This window comes from Gekko japonicus, unplaced genomic scaffold (genome assembly GCF_001447785.1).
Source record: "Gekko japonicus isolate JY-2015 unplaced genomic scaffold, Gekko_japonicus_V1.1 scaffold3221, whole genome shotgun sequence".
Classification (NCBI taxonomy): domain Eukaryota; kingdom Metazoa; phylum Chordata; class Lepidosauria; order Squamata; family Gekkonidae; genus Gekko; species Gekko japonicus.
Window position 1 is genome coordinate 94,949 of NW_015163704.1, and position 18,509 is coordinate 113,457.

Sequence of the window (18,509 nt, forward strand, 5' to 3'; positions counted from 1 at the left end):
CTTTAGCAACAGCAGCACAAGGTTCTTTACTGTGCGTATATTACAAGGCGGCCTGTTCAGCATGGCTTCCGCCGGAAGTGTGGAAGTGTTAGGCATAACCTCACATGGTGTGGTCGGCTCTGCCTCCTCTGGTGGCCATTTTGAAGCCGATTCCATCTCCCGCAGCAGCCATTTTGTGGCCACTCCCAGCCTTCCACCCTATGACAGAATTCTGCGGGGGGGCGCACAGGCTTAAAAAGTTTGGGGGGACCCCTATCTGAGACAGTCCAGCTTTTGCAGCACACAATTATGGTGTAGTGGTTCAGTGCGCGGACTCTGATCTGGGAGAACCGGGTTTGATTCCCCACTCCTCCGCTTGGCAGCTGCTGGATGACCTTGGGCAAGCCACAGTTTTGTCAGAGCTGTTCTTGAAAGGGCAATTCTGGAAAGAGCTCTCTCAGCCCCACCGACCTCACAGGCAGTGTTCCCTCTAAGCTGAGCTAGTGTGAGCTAGCTTACAGTTTTTTTTAGTCTCCAGGTCACAGATTTTTGTCTTAGCTCAGGAAGGATGGGGCTCCAGAGCAAACTAATGTATGCTGTGGCCAAATTGCTTCCTCACAACTTTCATGGCAGCAGCTCATGAAGTAGAATTTTTGCTCACAAGACTTCACAGCTTAGCGGGAGCATTGCTCACAGGGGTGTCTGTTGTGGGGAGGGGAGGGGAAGGGAAGGGAAAGGAGTTTGTAAGCCGCTCTGAGACTTCAATTGAAGGGTGGGGTATAAATCCAGTTTCCTCTTCTTCTTCCTCCTCCTCTTCTTCCTCCTCCTCCTCCTTCTTCTTTCTCTTCTCCTCCTCCTCCTTCTTTCTCCCCCAACAATGTGATCGGTGGCCCCACCCATAGTAGGCAGTAAAGGTAAAGGTTTCCCTTGCTCGAAAGCCACTCGAATCTGACTCTAGGGTTGTGGTGCTCATCTCCGTTTCAAAGCCGCAGAGCCAGCGCTGTCCGAAGACGTTTCCGTGGTCATGTGATAGTAGGCAGAGCTACCAGTTATCTCCTTGCCCGGTGGTCCTGCCTTGGGTTCCCGAGGTCACAGTCCCGTTAGGTTCCCCGGTGACTGAAGCAGTCTGCTGCCAGGATGTGACGTCGTTCTCAGATCTCCGCAGGTTCTTGGCCTTGGCTGTCCCCAGAGGACGTACTGAGTGACCGGCTCATCCAAGGAGATAACAGCCCCTGTAAACCTTTAATCCCCTAGAATGCTGTACAGGCTTGCTTGTTGCAACTGTCCCCGTTAGGTGTGTGGAGACTGGAAATGGCCTCACAGTTTAGTGAACGGGCTTCGACTGGGTGGACTTTATAAGCCAGTTCTGTTGGCAATTAATATCCCTAACTGGGCATTCGTCCTGTGTTGTGATGAGACCAAGCCACTGTAGGAGGGGGTTGCGTTTTCTCTGTCAGGCAATGCCTGAGTAGAGATGCTAATGTATTTCCCAACATTCTTCTCAGAATTTGCCATCAGATTTGTGAGTATAAGGCTAGCGAAAGTTGTAAGCGCACACACACACACGCAGTGGTAATCCAATCACATGTGGTGTTTAAAGGTTCCCCTTGCTCGAAAGCCAGTGTGGTGCTCATCTCCGTTTCCAAGCCGAAGAGCCAGCACTGTCCAAAGACATCTCCGTGGTCATGTGGCCGGCATGACTAGACGCCGAGGCGCACGGAACGCTGTTCCCTTCCCACCGAAGTGGTACCTTTTGATCTACTTGCAGTTTCTTGCTTTCGAACTGCTAGGTTGGCAGGAGCTGGGGCCAGAGACGGGAGCTCACTCCGTCATGCGGCAGTCGGGTCTTGAACTGCTACCAACCTTCTGGTATGCCGTTCAGCGTCTTAAAAAAGCAGTGGAAGAGCAAAAACACACACACCCTTCTCGGAGAGACACTTTCCAGGTCTCTTGCAGGGAAAGCTGGAGAATATGGTTCCAGACAACGTTCGGTTGACCAGGGCACGCACTGGCTCAGATGCTGCTTAAAGTTCCATTTATGCGGCTCCTGGCTTCCATCGGCATCTCAGCTTTGCAGATATCAGGGGGGGCCTTCTTGTTATGAGTCTCAGTAATCACCAGGATGCCGCCAGAAGTGTTCGTTTTTACATTATAAACCAGCCCGAAAATAATTCCAGGCCTAGTTAAGTGTGCACAGATTGAAAGTGCAGGGGAGAGGTGGATACTTCATTGGGGTTTTCCTGGCTTTTTAGAGCCGCTAAGACAAATCCAGTGTGCCTCCAGAAAATGGCAGGTAACTTTACGGTGGTTCTAGGAGTCACAGAAAGACCAGGCCTGCCAGGTGTCCTTGTGGTGTTACAGGTTTCACTCATACACATCTGCTCGCTGACATTTCTTCCCCTCCCAAGGGAGAAATATACTGGAGGCAGGGCAGATGCACTCTGTGGAACTCTGTATTTGTCGGAATCTTTTGTCAATCAAAATGTGAATGGCTTTTTCCTTGAACTCCTCTGAAGTTGTAATCGTTAATGCGGCACAAGTCCGGTCTCTTCTTTTGTATTTCCTTTTTAAAGTAATTTGAAGACAGCTTCTTGCAAAACCGTTTGACTGTTATAGCTCAGAAGATTTCGGTATTTTCATTTTTCTGATTTCCCCCCCCCCTTCTGCTTTTCAATTAAAGTCAAGAAACTTGGTTTGCATTTTTTTAGGATACCCGCATAAATACGGACCGCAAGGTGGCTGCGCGGACCATTCTGTGTTCGAAAGAATGAAGAGGTACCAAATGACCGGTGTGGAAGAGCCAGCAAACCAGGTAGACATTGTCTTGGAAGTTGAAGTATCTGCTTGGCAAAGCACTGCTGCTTTCCTCTTTGCCCTTTCCCACATCAGAGTCCTTGCAAGCATGAGCCAGGATCCAAGCAGCTGCTTGAGGGCGTGGCTAAGAGCTTGGGGATCCTTATCTTTCCCTTTCTTAATAGAAGAAGAAGAGAAGAGATTGGGTTTATACCCCGCCCTTCACTACCCAAGGGAGTCTCAGAGCGGCTTACCAACTCCTTTCCCTTCCCCTCCCCACAACAGACACCCTGTGAGGTAGGCGGGGCTGAGAGAGCTCTGACAGAAACTGCTCTTTTTTCAAGGACAGCTCTTAAAGAACTTGTGACTGACCCAAGGTCACACCAGCAGCTGCATGTGGAGGAGTGGGAGATCAAACCCAGTTCTCCCAGATTAGAGTCCGCACACTTAACCATTACACCTCCTGTCTCACCCCCCCCCCCTTTCCCCCACCATTGCCTGGGGCTACTTTTGAAAGTTCCCTCCCTTTAGCCGTACAGTTGGGAGGCTGCGGTTGGAGAGAAGCAAAAGCCCCCGTAGACAAGTGGAGTTGTTGTATGCAGATCTTTGGAACCCAGACACCTTACTTGCATTGTACTCATCTTAAAACTGTTGAGTTCTTGAAGCTTTTTACAGAGCTGAGAACACAGACGCCATTGGCCGAGGAGATTTTATTAGGTTTTCTGATTCCTATTAAAAAATTAATTGCGGGTTTTAAGGGCGATTTAAATCCTTGTCAGCGGCAGCCTTAAAAACTTGGCTAAGATTTGCCTCTGGCTGCAGAAATGTGTCTTTATTCGTTGAAATTTCATTCATGCATTCCGCTAGCCCATGAGCTTGCTTTACTTCCTTTTAGTCCTTGGATAAACTTTGCATGTGTGCCAGACTAATTGGAGGCAGACGTTCTCGAGAGCCAAGCCGCTGTACCAACAAGTGTGGCCGTCGGACAGGGCGCCTTGCTTCGAGCGGTTGTAATCGTGGGTAGTGCAGAGGCCGTGTCAGATCCAGTCTCCTGTTAAAAGGGACAGCCATCGTGGCGGATACAAGCCAAGGGTTTCCACACACTGTTGTAAAAAACTTTGTGAGAATTAGCAGATAAAAATAACTTTGTGAGAATTAGCAGATAATTCGTAGCCCACTTAACCCTAGCTGCCCTTTACATGTCAAAGGCCCACCATGGAGACTCTTTCTCTGTAGATCCGGCCTCTCGTGTGACTGACGTTCAAAGGCCTGCAGCTCCCACGGACAGAGTTGACTGCCTGGACCGGTGTTCCCTTTAAGCTGAGTTAGTGTGAGCTAGCTCACAGTTTTTTTTTAGCCTCCAGCTCACACTGTTTTGTCTCCGCTCAGGAAGGGATGGCTCCGGAGCAAACTAATTTCTGCAGTGGCCAAATCACTCACTCACAACTCCGATACCAGTAGCTCACAAAGTAGAATTTCTGCTCACCCGACTCCACAGCTTAGAGGGAGCCTTGGCCTGGGCCCTGGGGTAGAGGAGATGCCAGGGGAGAGCCATGTGGTTTGCTCTCTCCATCTGCTTGTGGATGTTATGTCTTCACTGTAGCATAGTGTGGGCCCTGCATGCCGTGGAGGACGGGGTGACCAGTGGCTGCTAGTCATGCTGGATAGCTACTTCCTCCAGTATCAAGGGTGGTATGGGAAGGAGGGCAGGCAGAGAGAGAGAGAGAGTCGTCAGAGTCCAGGCCAAAGTCAGGGGTTCCAGAGAGCAGGTTTAACAAAGCCCAGTCTAGGGTGGAGGAGTTCCAGGCAGCAAGTCCAGTCCAGGGCGGCAGAGGAGACTTGAACATCTAGGATTTAGTGCTGGAGGATCCTGAGGAAGAGAGAAGGGGTTGGAATTAGAAAACTTTGGCACCGCCCTGCCCTGGATAGCCCAGGCTAGCCCAATCTCATCAGATCTCGGAAGCTAAGGTGGGTTGGCCCTGGCTAGCATTTGGAAGGGCGACCTCCAAGGAATACCAGGGTTGTGACAGAGAGGCAGGGTAAGGGAAAGGACTGTGGGAGGGCTCCTAGAGTTCTCTGGCCCCACCGCTGGACCTCCTGATGGCACCTGGGATTTTTGGCCACTGTGTGACAGAGTGTTGGACTGGATGGGCCATTGGCCTGATCCAACATTGGCTTCTCTTATGTTCTTATGTTTATGTTCTTATGTACTGCTGAAATGTCTCTTGCCTCAAAAATAAGTCTAGCTCGCCACCTAGTGGTGTATAATGCCTAAAGAGCTAGAACCTCTGGCTGCCAGACAATCTTGGGATCTCCTGGCTATACTACATGCACACCTATGTTCCCTCTAAGCTGTGGAGTCTTGTGAGCGAAAATTCTACTTTGTGAGGTACTGTCATTAAAGTTGTGAGCAAGCGTTTTGGCTACTGCATAAATTAGTTTGCTCTGGAGCCACCCTTCCTGAGCTAAGACAAAAATGTGTGAGCCAGAGGCTAAAAAACTGTGAGCTAGCTCACACTAACTCAGCTTAGAGGGAACATAGATGCACACACTAACATCCGATAATTAATAGATGAACTGACTAGGCCAACAACAGGGCATAGAGACTGAAGCCTTTGCCTGATGTTGCCTCCTGGCATTGCGCTTCGGAGGTTTACTGCCTCGGAACGTGGAGAGTTCCATATTGGGAGTGGCTGATACGTAGCCTTTCCACTGTATCCACAATCCAGTCGTTCCATATTCTTTTGAACCGAAAGGCAATATAGAAGTACAGTTTAGAATTAACCAGGTCCTTTATCTTAAAAAAAGATAAATTGATTGAGATGTTAACGTTCAATCTTTTTTATATATAAAAGGTGTAACACATTTAATTTTAGCGTAAGGACTCCAGAAGTCTTGGTCATAAAAAGCATGAAAAAAAGAATTTCATTATGGAACAGGAGAGCGTTCCTTAAATGCATTTTGTAGAAGATTATGGTAGAAGACTTAGACACAAAGCTAATTAGTAGAGAACGTGTTAACCTATTGTGTCACCTAACTTAAAGACAGAAGTATAGAAAAATAGCAGTGGAATGTTAAGATATTGTTTAAATAGTAAACATATTAGGGTAGCAAGAGCGGCATTCAGATCTATATGTAGGAGGTGACGTCAAGGGTATAGTGTAACTGGTATATATATATATATATATATATGTAAAGGTTCCCTTGCTCGAAAGCCAGTCGAATCCGACTAGGGTTGCGGTGCTCATCTCCGTTTCAAAGCCGAAGAGCCAGCGCTGTCCGAAGACGTTTCCGTGGTCATGTGGCCGGCATGACTAAACACCAAGGTGCACGGAACGCTGTTCCCTTCCCACCGGTGGTCCCTATTTATCTACTTGCAATGTCTTGCTTTCGAACTGCTAGGTTGGCAGGAGCTGGAACTAGAGACGGGAGCTCACTCCGTCTTGCGGCACCCGGGTCTCGAACTGCTGAACTACTGACCTTCCACAGCCTGCAGTTCAGCGTCTTAACCACTTGAGCCATTAACCAGGTCCTTGACTTTGCACACTGCAGAAACCTTTAGAAGAACCCGCCAGGCCGGGCCCCGAGCGGTTGAGGAAAAAGCGGGCCACGCAGGCTGAGAAGAACACGTGCCAGCTGTACATCCAGACGGACCACCTCTTCTTCAGATATTACGGCACGAGGGAAGCCGTGATCGCGCAGGTGAGCTGCGTGGGTTGCGGCTGCAGCCGTCAGCTGCCTTTGAAAGGCAAGCGCCTCTTGTGCCACGGGTGGTGCTGAAGCAGCCGTCCCGGCTCCTCAAAAGCTGTCTCTAATGGGCAACGCGGTGCCTGTTATACCAGAAGCACACAAACCATTTCCCTCCTGCTTTCGGCAGCAGTGTCTCCTCGGCAGCAGAGTCGATACAGTGCTTAGGTTTTATGGATGTAAAACACGGCCGTTTACGCGCCTCTAGAACAGATGATGTTCCAGAGTGTGGTTAAAAAAAGAAGAAGTGATATTTCATTGAGATCGATCAGTCTTCTTGCAAATGAGGGCGCTTGTGAAAGGCAGAGCTGGTGTTTAATTACCGGCTCTGTGCATTTTGCCTGGGAATTTCAAGTTTGAAACCTTGTGGATGGGAGAGGGGGACTGGAACATACGCCTTGGCCGATTTCCCGAGTGTGGTTTGAGAGAACGGCCAGCGCGTGACCCCACCGATTCCCTTCCCACTGCCGAGAGCTGTCACGTGGCCTGCAGAGTGGCTGGTGCCCTTGGACACGGGTTCTGCGACAAATGGAATTGGGAATGGGAAGGTCTTTGCTGTTCTTTCCTCCCTCAGATCCTACACTTGACAACACGGGTCAACAGCACTCTGCCGCTTCACTGCTCTTTAATATTAAAGTTTGTGTTATTAAGCCACAAAGTATCTGGCCTGGCTCAGACTTCGCTTGCTGTCCTCTGGTGATCGTTGCCAAGGAACTGAGAGTCCTGTGAAACTCCCGTACACCCTCTGGTTAGCCTAATAAGAATTGTTTTCCTCGCTCCTGGGGGTAAATCTAGAAAACCCGGTCTCGTACGCTCTCGTCAGCATCTGCGTGCTCTTTCCTCTTTCAGATATCGAGCCATGTTAAAGCAATCGACACGATTTACCAGTCAACAGATTTTTCAGGGATCCGGAACATCAGTTTTATGGTGAAACGAATACGGGTAAGTGTCCCGTGACTGGATTCCAGGCTTCCGTCAGCATTACTTGCACGCTCTGGCTGGCTTCTCGGCTGCCCAATAAAGCTGTCTCCCTGCTCAAATTGCCCAGTTGTGCCTCTTTGCAGTTTTGGGATAAAAAGATCCTGGTACAGCTCCTCTTTTTTTGGGGGGGGGGCGATACCAGTGACTTAAAGTGAATCACAAAACTTCACAAAACCTGGATTGCTGGGAAATCCCAAGTAGTGGAATGTAGTTTTTGGCTTGGGTCAGGGTATCCCAGTTTGGCCCAAGAGGGGAGTTTGTAGCAGCCTCTCTTGTTAAGTCTAACCTACCTTAAAGGGAGGGGAGGGGAGAATAAATTGGAAAATATCTCACCTAATGCTGCTCTGAGTTGAAATTGCTGATCAGTCGGGTTAGAAAAGATAAAAGGAAGTCCTTCTTCACCCAAAGAGTGATGAACACATGGAATTCACTGCCACAGGAGGCGGTGGCGGCTACAAGCATGGACGGCTTCAGGAGAGAATTAGATGAACATATGGAGCAGAAGTCCATCAGTGGCTCTTAGCCACAAGGTATAGATAGGAACTCTCGGTCTGAGGCAAGGGATGCTCTGGATTCTTGGTGCTTCTTGGGGGGGGGGGTTTCAAGAGTGGGAGGGCTTCTAGTGTCCTGGACCTCCCGATGGCACCTGGTATATTTTGGCCACTGTGTGACACAGAGTGTTGGACTGGATGGGCCGTTGGCCTGATACACCATTGGCTTCTCTTATGTTCTTATGAGTTCTTTGGATCTGGCTAATTCAAAACCCAGCAGGGTTGAAAAATCACTTCTGTTGTCTCCAGTCTAGCATCTTGCGTGCCCCTGCCCTTTTGTAGCATTAGGGGATAAAACGTCCGCTCCCTTCCATCTGTTCATTCCTCCCTCTCATACTGGTTTGCGCACACAGAAGTGCGTTTGGACACCACCAGGCTTTGGTGGTGTTCTGTAGGTGTCCGGGCTGTAGGTCCGATCACGCCTGCATGCTGGTCTATAGTTGAGTGCAGCCTTGGTCAGTGACGTGAATGCATCGAAATGGCCATCACAAATCAAGCTCCAGGGCCTTCACGCCATCTCCCAAAAGTTTTGCGATAGATACTTTTGGTTCACCCGAGTCATTAAGTGATCGATTGATTTGTGAAATGAAGTAATGCGTGGACTGGTGGACCTCCAAAGTTATTAATGATTTTTTTTGGGGGGGGGGAATTATTGTGGAAATCACTAAAATAACCGGGATCACAATTTCAGCAAACCCAGAATTAATTCTACTTAATCTTTGGGAGAATATGAAAATTCCTAAAATAAAACAAGACTTATTAATGGCAGTGGTCACGGCAGCAAAAAGCACTATCGCTAAGAAATGGAAAGATGAGATTTCCCCCCACAGTGCATTCTTGGGATATGAAGTTATGGGACTGTTTTATTATGGATAAGATAACAGACGATATTCAGAAACGTGATTCTGAGGTAAATAATTCATATATATTGGAAAAATGGGCTTCTTTTATGAAATGGAAGTTTAAACAAGATGGCACAGATAGTCTAAAGTTAGATGTTTACTTAAGGTTGTAATTAGTTAATGAAGTACATTAATATCACTTTATCTATTTGCACTATTGGCTCTGTTGGCTTAAGCTTATATTGTATCTGTTTTATGCTATTCACTGTCACTGAGAGATAAGGTTTGTGTTACAGATAATGTTATGTTTTGAAAATAAAATTTTATATAATAATAATAATAATAATAATCTTTCAATGTATTGATCGCTCAATCCTGCAGAGCTTGCTGTCTCTGAGCGATTTACAGTTACTCAATATTACGAGGGACTAAGAATGATTTGTGGGGTAGGGGAGGACAACATATATACATCTTAATTCACACACATTCGCTGCCAACGAGGGTTTCGTTCAGCAGAAGATGAGACATGATCCAGACGGCATTTTTCCTCTGCCTGGTTTGATGGCGTCAGCTTTTCTCCAGACTCCTTCGAGTTGTAAAAACAAAAAGAGTAAAGCGTGCTACATTTGCGACTTGGGGCTTTGAGGCACGGGCCCCTGCCCGTAGTGAGACTCAGCTGCCGAGCCTTGTCTGACGACGTGCCTCTTTCTCGTAGATCAACACCACGCAAGATGAAAAGGATCCTTCCAACCCCTTCCGGTTCCCAAACATCGGTGTGGAGAAGTTCTTGGAGCTCAATTCGGAGCAGAACCACGACGACTATTGCCTGGCCTACGTGTTCACGGACCGGGACTTTGATGACGGTGTCCTTGGCTTGGCCTGGGTTGGCGCTCCGTCAGGTAAGCCGGCTTTCCATGCTGGAGCGTAGGTGGTGCGTGACAGGTCCAAGCTGGAGACCTCGGACCAAAGGCCTTTCTGCTGGCAAGCCCAGGGAACCTGCTCGTATCGCCAGAGAGCAGCTTGCTAGGCAAGATTGGCCACGCGTGCCGCCCTCTTCTGTCCTGCCTCTGTAAGCTGAGTGGTTGACTAGCATTTGGAGGGATGAAGAACATCTCTTGTCCTTCATAATCTCTGTGCGGGGCCACCCGCGGGCTCTGCGTCTGCCTAGAGTGGCTCAGAACCTCCTAGAGTTACAGCTCCAAAATTGCTAGATCCAAGCCCAGAAGCACCCGAGAGGCCAAGAAGGTTTTGGGGGTATGAATCTTTGAGAGTCAGAGCTCCCTTCCACAGACACAGGTGGTAAACCAGGTGTAAGTACTTGCATCTGACAGTTTGGTGTAGTGGTTAAGAGTGACAGACTCTAATCTGGGAGAGCCGGGTTTGATTCCCCACTCCTTCACATGCAGCTGCTGGTGTGACCCTGGGGTCAGTCACAAGTTCTCCCAGAGCTGTTCTCTCACAAGCAGTCCTCGAGGGAGCTCTCTCAGCCCCACCTCCCTCACAGGGTGTCTGTTGTGGGGAGGGGAAGGGGAAGGAGATGGTAAGCCGCTCTGAGACTCCCATCGGGTAGTGGAGGGCCATGGGGTATCAATCCCATCTCTTCTTCTCTCTTCTGATGAAGGGAGCTTTGATTCCTGAAGGTCCATGCCCCGAAATTCTTGTTGGGCCTCTAAGGTGTTGCTGGACTCAAACTGAGCTCTTCTGCTGCAGCTAACGCGGCTGCCCTCCGAAACAGCTCTGGAAGTGGAGCGTGGCGCTCCTCTCCTTGCTGTGTCGTGTGCTCTCACGCACGCCTTGAAGGGTCGGCCCCGTTTGGTATGTTGATGAAACCCCACCGAGGAATACCGGGGTCACTGCATAGAGGCAGGCAGTGGCTTTTCTCCGTATTAAAATGTTGTGTTAAGGACAAGTAGCGGTGTGTTTCCCCTCCCCCCCTCCCCCGAGTCTTGCAATGGGCAGCCTCTCCGGCCAAAACAAAAGCCGGCAGCTCACGCCCGGTCAAGTGCGACATACTGAGAGAATCCATCTCTTTTCAACACTAGCGTTGCTTGTGGGAGGAAATGCCATCTGTCACCAGGCAGGAGTTCAGTCCCTTCAGCTGTGTGAATGTTGGCAGTAGGTATTCCATACTATTCAGTGCAGGCGGGAACGGGGTTGAAGCAGGCCTGGCAGGAGACAGGCTGTCTACAAGATCAAAATGAGGACTGTTGATACAGGTTAGGTCTGGGTCCTCTGACTTGTTTACCAACAGCTGTCGTCTTCCTTCCTGCAGGTGGGTGTCGGGGGGAATGGCGGAGCACGTCTGCAGTTAGGGAAGCCTGCCTAGAACAGGGGACTCCCGTTTGTCTGTTTGACGGTGTTTCCGTGTGAGCCTTCAGACGGCTGCTGCAGCCCCCTTTCCTTTTGTGGCTCTCGTTTCCAGAAGGCCAGGGGACAGGTACAGACGAGCCTCATCACTGGCCCAAGATCATTTTAATGAAGAGCCTCAGGGCGTCCCCTTCATAAGAGCAGCCATGTTGGGTCGGGCCAATGGCCCATCCAGTCCAACACTCTGTGTGTCACACAGTGGCCAAAACCCGGGGGCCATCTGGAGGTCCACCAGTGGAGACAGAACTCCAGAAGCCCTCCCACGGTTGCCCCCCAAGCATCAAAGATACAGAGGATCACTGCCCCAGACATAAGAACACAAGAGAAGCCATGTTGGATCTGGCCAATGGCCCATCCAGGCCAACACTCTACATCACACAGTGGCCAAAACCCAGGTGCCATCAGGAGGTCCGCCAGCGGGGCCAGAACTCCAGAAGCCCTCCCACCGTTGCCCCCCAAGCACCAAGAAGACAGAGGATCACTCCCACAAACAGAGTGTTCCATCTATACTTTGTGGCTAATAGCCACTGATGGACCTCTGCTCTCAAGGACATAAGCGAAGGTATGTTGGATCAGGCCTATGGCCCATCCGGTCCAACACCCTTCCTTTGGGCATGGCTCACTTTGCTTTGTCTACAGATGTTCCGTAGGGAAGTGCTTCTTTAGAAAGCTTTCATTTTAAAAATAAAATATTTGACAACACCTATTGCTTCATGGGTCACCCCTAACACTATTTTGTGAGTTACAAGATCACTAGTGCGCACCCGCGCACACAAACGTATGAGAGTTCTTTCTTGTTCTATGAAATATGATTTTGGATAGCTGTGGTATCCGCGTAATGGGTGTGCCTTGCCTAACTGGTATTTTAGTCCGGCCGTGGTTTCAGCCTAGACTTCCCAAAGCACTGTTCCTCTGTAAATATGCTGTGAAGAATGACTCACCCTGTTTCCTGGATAAGTGGATATTCTTAGACTTCTCAGTTGTTTGCAGAAATGAAGTGTGTGCTGTTTGAACGCTTGAGACTGAGGCTCGAGGGGATATTGAAACCTAAAGATCACAGGACCGCAAGCATTCTTAGCCGGATCTTCAGAGCATGTAACCACCTGGTTATCTCCTTCGAGGTCCTTTCCCTTATCTTGATTGTAGCATTCTGTAGATTGTAGAATTGCCAGGGAGATCCCAGCTACGTGTAGGCCGAAAGAGAGAACAAGGCATGGAAGCAATGTTTGCACATGATAGCAAACTTCCTTCGGGGTTGTGAAATCCCAGGAGCCGCTTGAAGGGGGGTCTGGAAGAGACTCTTCCCGCTTGGGTCACAAGTCTTTACTTCTCCTATATCCTGATGGTGCCTAAACTGCTTGCCATCTACGGAAAAAGCTGGGGGGGGGGGTGGTCACATGATGGCAGAGAGAAGAACCGTCAGGGTCAGGGGTCATTAGGAAAACAAAACGGGTCACCTTCCCACCACAAAGGTCTTCTAGAGCTCTTATGGGCTATCCAGGGCTTTGTGCCGGAACGGAATTGCGGAACCTCTTCAACAGAATTCTTTTAAAAACGTTTTAAAAGTGTGCGAGTTTTCAGTACACAGGTGGAAAATTCCATTTCCCTCATGAGAGTTCCAGCACCTCTAAACCCCCCCTCCCCCAAAAAAGCCCTGGGGCTATCCAAAACTATAGTACACACAAAGGTATTTGTTTATTTAAAACATTTATTAATTGCCTTTCACCCTTGCAAAAATCAAGGTGGCTGACGATATATGTAAAACATGATGAAAACACACACAAATAAAACAACAATTATGTAAACCCATAAAGTCAAAATCTCCTATTAGGACTGTGTCAGGAAATAAAAACTAAGTCAGTCAAGTGCAGCCCTACATGAAACCGTCTTCGACTGCCTACTGACGACTGACAGTGAGGAGGGGGCCAGGTACGCCTCCCTGGGAAGGTTCCGTCATCACGGGGCTGCCACCAAAAAGGCCCTGTCTCGTGTGCCAGCCAGTTACACATGCAGTTAAAATAGCTCCGTACTTCTCTGGCGGTGGCTTGTGTACCCTGCGATGAGCTAGTTGTAGGAGATGCTTTCTGCTGAACAGGGTCTCCAGAGCTCTGGCAGTTGGTGATTGTGTATCTTTACTGTCAGCACCACTCTCTACAAATTATGCCGGGTTATTATAAAGGTGTTCTTGATAAACCTAAAGATGATTCAGACTAAAAATGCTCATTGTGGCCAGTGTTCCCTCTAAGCTGAGTGAGTGTGAGCTAGCCCACAGTTTTTCGGCCTCCGGCTCACCCATTTTTGTCTCAGCTCAGGAAGGAGGGCTCCAGAGCAGACTCATTTATGCAGCAGCCAAAAATCGCTCGCTCATAACTGCAATGCCAGTAGCTCACAAAGTAGAATTTTGCTCACAAGACTCCACAGCTGAGAGGGAGCCTTGGTTGTGTCGTTTGCGTAGCTGGGAGGGTATCCCTCAAGTTTTGTGTCCTAATGCATCTGCCGTAACCCTTTCCCCGCTGGTTTTCCTGTAATTCCAGGGAGCTCGGGTGGGATCTGTGAGAAGAGCAAGCTTTATTCCGATGGTAAGAAGAAGTCTTTGAACACTGGCATCATCACCGTTCAGAATTACGGCTCCCACGTCCCTCCCAAAGTCTCCCACATCACCTTTGCGCACGAAGTCGGACATAACTTTGGCTCTCCGGTGAGTACGTGATGCTTGTTGTCGCTAGTCTTTGGAAGGACCGCAGAGTTTTGCTAAAGTCCTCCCTCCCTCCCGCATCTGAGTCAGCAGCACTGAGTCACATTTGTTCCAAGTGGGGGGAGGCGCCAGCCCACTACAGAGCAGTCGTCATCTCCCCCCCCCCCCCCCCCCCCCCGTCCAAGCCGAATGGTTCACCTTTATCCCAGGCCAGTAGAGCAAATCCTCTTCTAGAATGTGGCACCTGGTAAATAATCCCTGAAGTCTCCTGCTTTCTTTCCTTGACCGGTTGGTGGTGTGGCTTAAGTTTTCTTTTGTGTGCGTCTCCAAATTAACAAGGACAGAGACCGTATTGTCTTGTGCAAGTTTTGGGGGTGACTTCCAGGGCAGCGCACGAGTCTGGAGGAAGTGCTGTTCCAGTAACCCTCAGGCCTGCCGACGTCTTTCCCGGCACTCGCCAAGTGTTTTAAGAAAGTGGGTGGGGCCGAGTAGGGCTTTTCCCCAGCAAGGCTTCTGATTGGCCACCGGAGATTTGATGGGTTGTGCGGATTTTTAAAAAATGCTGCTTTGGCTGTGGCTGCCGCCACAGCACAAGAATCTTCACCGTGTGGCTGAAGGCAAGCCACGGCAGCCATCTTGTGTCTGTCTCTGCGTCCTTCAACGGCCTGTTTGTGGTGGTACTTACTTAGCTGCATCAGGATTTCAGAGGTGCGTGTGCAGGCTCACGAGGGTTGGGGACTCCTGCCTTAAAAGCACACCCACAGTAAACTTGGCTGTGTCCAAGCAGCAAAAGTCCTTCCGCATAATTTGGAGCGGCTTCTTTTTGGCCTTTCTACCAGTTTTTTCAGCAGCATTCAGTGTAATTTGGGGGGGGGGGCGTGTCCATGCTTCAGAAAGAGTTAAAGGTAAAGATTTCCCTTGCTCGAAAGCCAGTCGATGCTCATCTCCGTTTCCAAGCCGAAGAGCCAGCGCTGTCCGAAGACTTCTCCGTGGTCATGTGGCCGGCATGACAAGACACCGAGGCACACAGAACACTGTTACCTTCCGACCGAAGCGGTACCTATTTATCTACTTGCCATTTCCTTCTTTCAAACTACTAGGCTGGCAGGAGCTGGGGACAGAGACAGGCGCTCACTCCGTCACACGGCACTCGGGTCTCGAACTGCCGAACTACCGACCTTCCGGTCTGCAGCTCAGCGTCTTAACCGCTGAGCCGCCGCAGTCCTCAGAAAGAGTTAGCACTTGCTTAAGGGTTGTTGTAGCTTATTTGGCTCGTTCGTGTTGGCCGTGAAGCCTTGCGTCTAGACTATGAAATGTGCCAGAGTCAGGGAAGCCCGTTTATTTGGGCTGATCTTAGAGCTTGATGTCCGGATGTGCGAAGCACTTTTGGGGTATTAAAACTTCTTCGTCTTCTCTCTTGCTAGAGTGATCTGCCACTGCTCAAAAGGAGGCTGGCTTCCGCCCACAGGCAAACTGTTTACAGCATGTAAATGAGGCCTGGGCATTACAGCATATTAGCTATTAATGGATAAGCCAGGATGAAAAACAGTCATTTTAGCGCATTGATTAAAAACAGTTTTAATGGAGTTGCCTAATGTTCTGTGAAGAGTTTTTAAGTTAATTGCAGGAAAAGTTGCGTGCAAATATGCCTCTTCCTCTTCTTCCACACACATGATCAGGGTTTACAAGATTATGCGTGGGATAGAACAGGTAGAGAAATAAGTCCTTTTCTTCCTTTCTCACAATACAAGAACTCCTTGTGGGCACTACATGAAATTGCTGAGCAATCGGGTTAGAATGGATAAAAGGAAGTCCTTCTTCACCCGAAGAGGGATTAACACATGGAATTTAAGGCCACAGGAGGTGGTGGCGGCTACAAGCACGGACAGCTTCAAGAGGGAATTAGATAAGCATATGGAGCAGAAGTCAATCAGTGGCTATTAGCCACAAGGTATAGATAGGAACTCTCGGTCTGAGGCAAGTGATGTTCTGTGTTCTTGGTGCTTTGGGGGGGGGGGCAACAGCAGGAGGGCTTCTAATGTCCTGGCCCCACTGTTGGACCTCCGGAGGGCACTTGTTATTTTTGGCCACTGTGACAGAGTGTTGGACTCTATGGGCCATTGGCCTGATCCAATATTGGCCTCTCTTATGTTCTTATGTTATGTTCTCTACCCCCCCCCCCCGGGAATATCCGTCATATTTTACTACTCTCAAAGTAGAGCCAGTTTGGTGTAGTGGTTAAGTGCGAGGACTCTAATCTGGGAGGACTGGGTTTGATTCCCCACTCCTCCACTTGCACCTGGCTGGATGACCTTGGGCAAGCCATAGTTCTGACAAGAGCTGTCCTTGAAAAAGAGCAGTTTCTGTCAAGAGTTCTCTCAGCCCCACCTACCTCACAGGGTGTCTGTTATGGGGAGGGGAAGGGAAAGGAGTTTGTAAGCCCCTCTGAGACACCTTTGGGTAGTGAAGGGCCATGGGGTATAAATCCAATCTCTTCTTCTCTTCTTCTTCTTCTTACAACTGGTAACTGTACGAACGTCTACGGTGGCAGCAAATAGGTGGTTTCCATGAGGAAGTTTCCCCTTCTCTCTCTTGCAGCATGACTCTGGAACAGAATGCACTCCGGGGGAATCTAAAAACTTGGGGCAAAAGGAAAACGGCAACTACATCATGTACGCGAGGGCCACGTCTGGTGACAAGCTGAACAACAACAAGTTCTCTCTGTGTAGCATCCGGAATATCAGCCAGGTGCTGGAAAAGAAGCGGAACAATTGCTTTGTTGGTACGTCTTTCTTCCGAGTCGTTCTCGTGAGTTTGGAGGACCATCACGGTCAAGGTCCTGCTCTTGTCTGGTGCAGCATCTCTCCTTCGAGAGGTTCCGTCCTTCACCCACCACACCGGAGCGGTCACTGATTGGGGTCTGTGGGTTTAACTATGTCACTAGGGAAGCAAAAGGTCCGTGACTCTGTGCACACCCCGGCCTCGCGTTTAAACTTGTGCAAAGTGCGCCAGCATGAAGTCTGCCGGCAAGAAGGCCACCCTGAGCCTGCTTTGGCGGAGAGGGCGGGATATAAATCGAATAAATAAAATAAATAAATGGTGAGTGATCTGTGGGTTGCTGCCTAGATGCCTGCAAGAGCAGGCCTTGCAGGGTCCCCCTGTGGGAGGCACTTGACACTCAGGAGATTTTATTTATATTTATCTATTTATTGCTTCTATTTGTATCCCGCCTTGCCGGACACGGAAGAGCAGGCACATAAGCATTCTGAACGAAACTCGTAAATGCTGAAGTCAGGCCTTTGTCATTGGCTCTGGAGCATAGCCTGTAGTCCGGATCAGTGCTCCCTATAAGCTGTGGAGTCTTGTGAGCAAAAATTCTCCTTTGTGAGCTGCCGGCATTAAAGTTGTGAGGGAGCGATTTGGCTGCTGCATAAATTGGTTTGCTCTGGAGCCCCATCCTTCCTGAGCAGAGACAAAAATGTGTGAGCTGGAGGCTAAAAAACAGTGAGCTAGCTCACACTAACTCAGCTTAGAGAGAACACTGCTTGTAAGCAATGCTCCCTCTAAGGCTGTGGAGACTTGTGAGCAAATGTGAGCTCCTGGCATACCATGTGAGCTCCTGCCATTCAAGTTGTGAGCGGGCGATTTGGCTGCTGCATAAATTGGTTTGCTCTGGAGCCCCATCCTTCCTGAGCAGAGACAAAAATGTGTGAGCTGGAGGCTAAAAAACAGTGAGCTAGCTCACACTGACTCAGCTTAGAGGGAACACTGGACAAGATCATACAGCTTTAGAGCCAGCTTTGGCCTGCCTTGCATATATGAATGCCACGTGGAGCGTTGAGATGACTCAGTCTTCAGCCGTCCTGTGCCAGTTTCTCTTCCTGATTAGTCCTTTTGAATGATGCGGATCCTGCCTTTCAAATGCTGGAAAGGCCCTGTGCTTTCAGAGATGTACGTGCCGAACCCTCCACCATACAGGCCTGACCAGGTCATGATGCTGGTGGGGCAGAAGGGACTCCGCGCTCATCTGGAGTGGGGCTGCCACCATCAGCCCCATTGGAGACGAGGCGTATAAGTGAGCGCTGAGTCCCACAGGAGGGTGACTTGCCTCACAGGCGCAGTGTCTCAGTCAAACTGCAGAAATGAACACGGGGCAGATGTAAAATCAGAGTTGGAAGGTATCTCCAGGGTCATCTAGTCCAATGGCCGGCACAATGCAGGAAATGCACGACTACCTCCCCCCCACACACCCACACCCAGTGACCCCTGTTCCACGCTCAGAAGATGGCAAAAATCCTCCAGGATCTCCAGCCAAACTGGACTGGAGAAGAATGGGCTCCTGACCCCAAAGTGGCAACCGGCATTTCCCTGGGCGGGTAAGAAAGGGCCATGAGAACTAAGCACTGAGTCAACCCTTCCTGCCCTACTGTCGTGTGATCTGCCCAAGTCCACAGAATCTGCACGGCTGTCAGATGGGGCCATCTAGCCTCTGTTTGAAAACCTTAAGAGAAGGAGAGCCCACCACCTCCCGAGGAAGCCTGTCCCACTGAGGAA

The 18,509-nt window shown here is 49.6% G+C and overlaps 1 protein-coding gene across 1 annotated transcript in view; it reads left to right on the forward strand.

Annotated features, from left to right (window-relative positions):
* ADAM10 (ADAM metallopeptidase domain 10) overlaps positions 1 to 18,509 on the forward strand; it is a 53,248-nt gene that overhangs the window by 26,935 nt on the left and 7,804 nt on the right. Inside the window, exons 5-10 of the mRNA XM_015407825.1 lie at positions 2,688 to 2,791; positions 6,325 to 6,474; positions 7,369 to 7,461; positions 9,609 to 9,792; positions 13,795 to 13,958; positions 16,554 to 16,737. Of these exons, the coding sequence (XP_015263311.1) occupies positions 2,688 to 2,791; positions 6,325 to 6,474; positions 7,369 to 7,461; positions 9,609 to 9,792; positions 13,795 to 13,958; positions 16,554 to 16,737 (879 nt within the window). The remainder of the gene's footprint in view (positions 1 to 2,687; positions 2,792 to 6,324; positions 6,475 to 7,368; positions 7,462 to 9,608; positions 9,793 to 13,794; positions 13,959 to 16,553; positions 16,738 to 18,509) is intronic.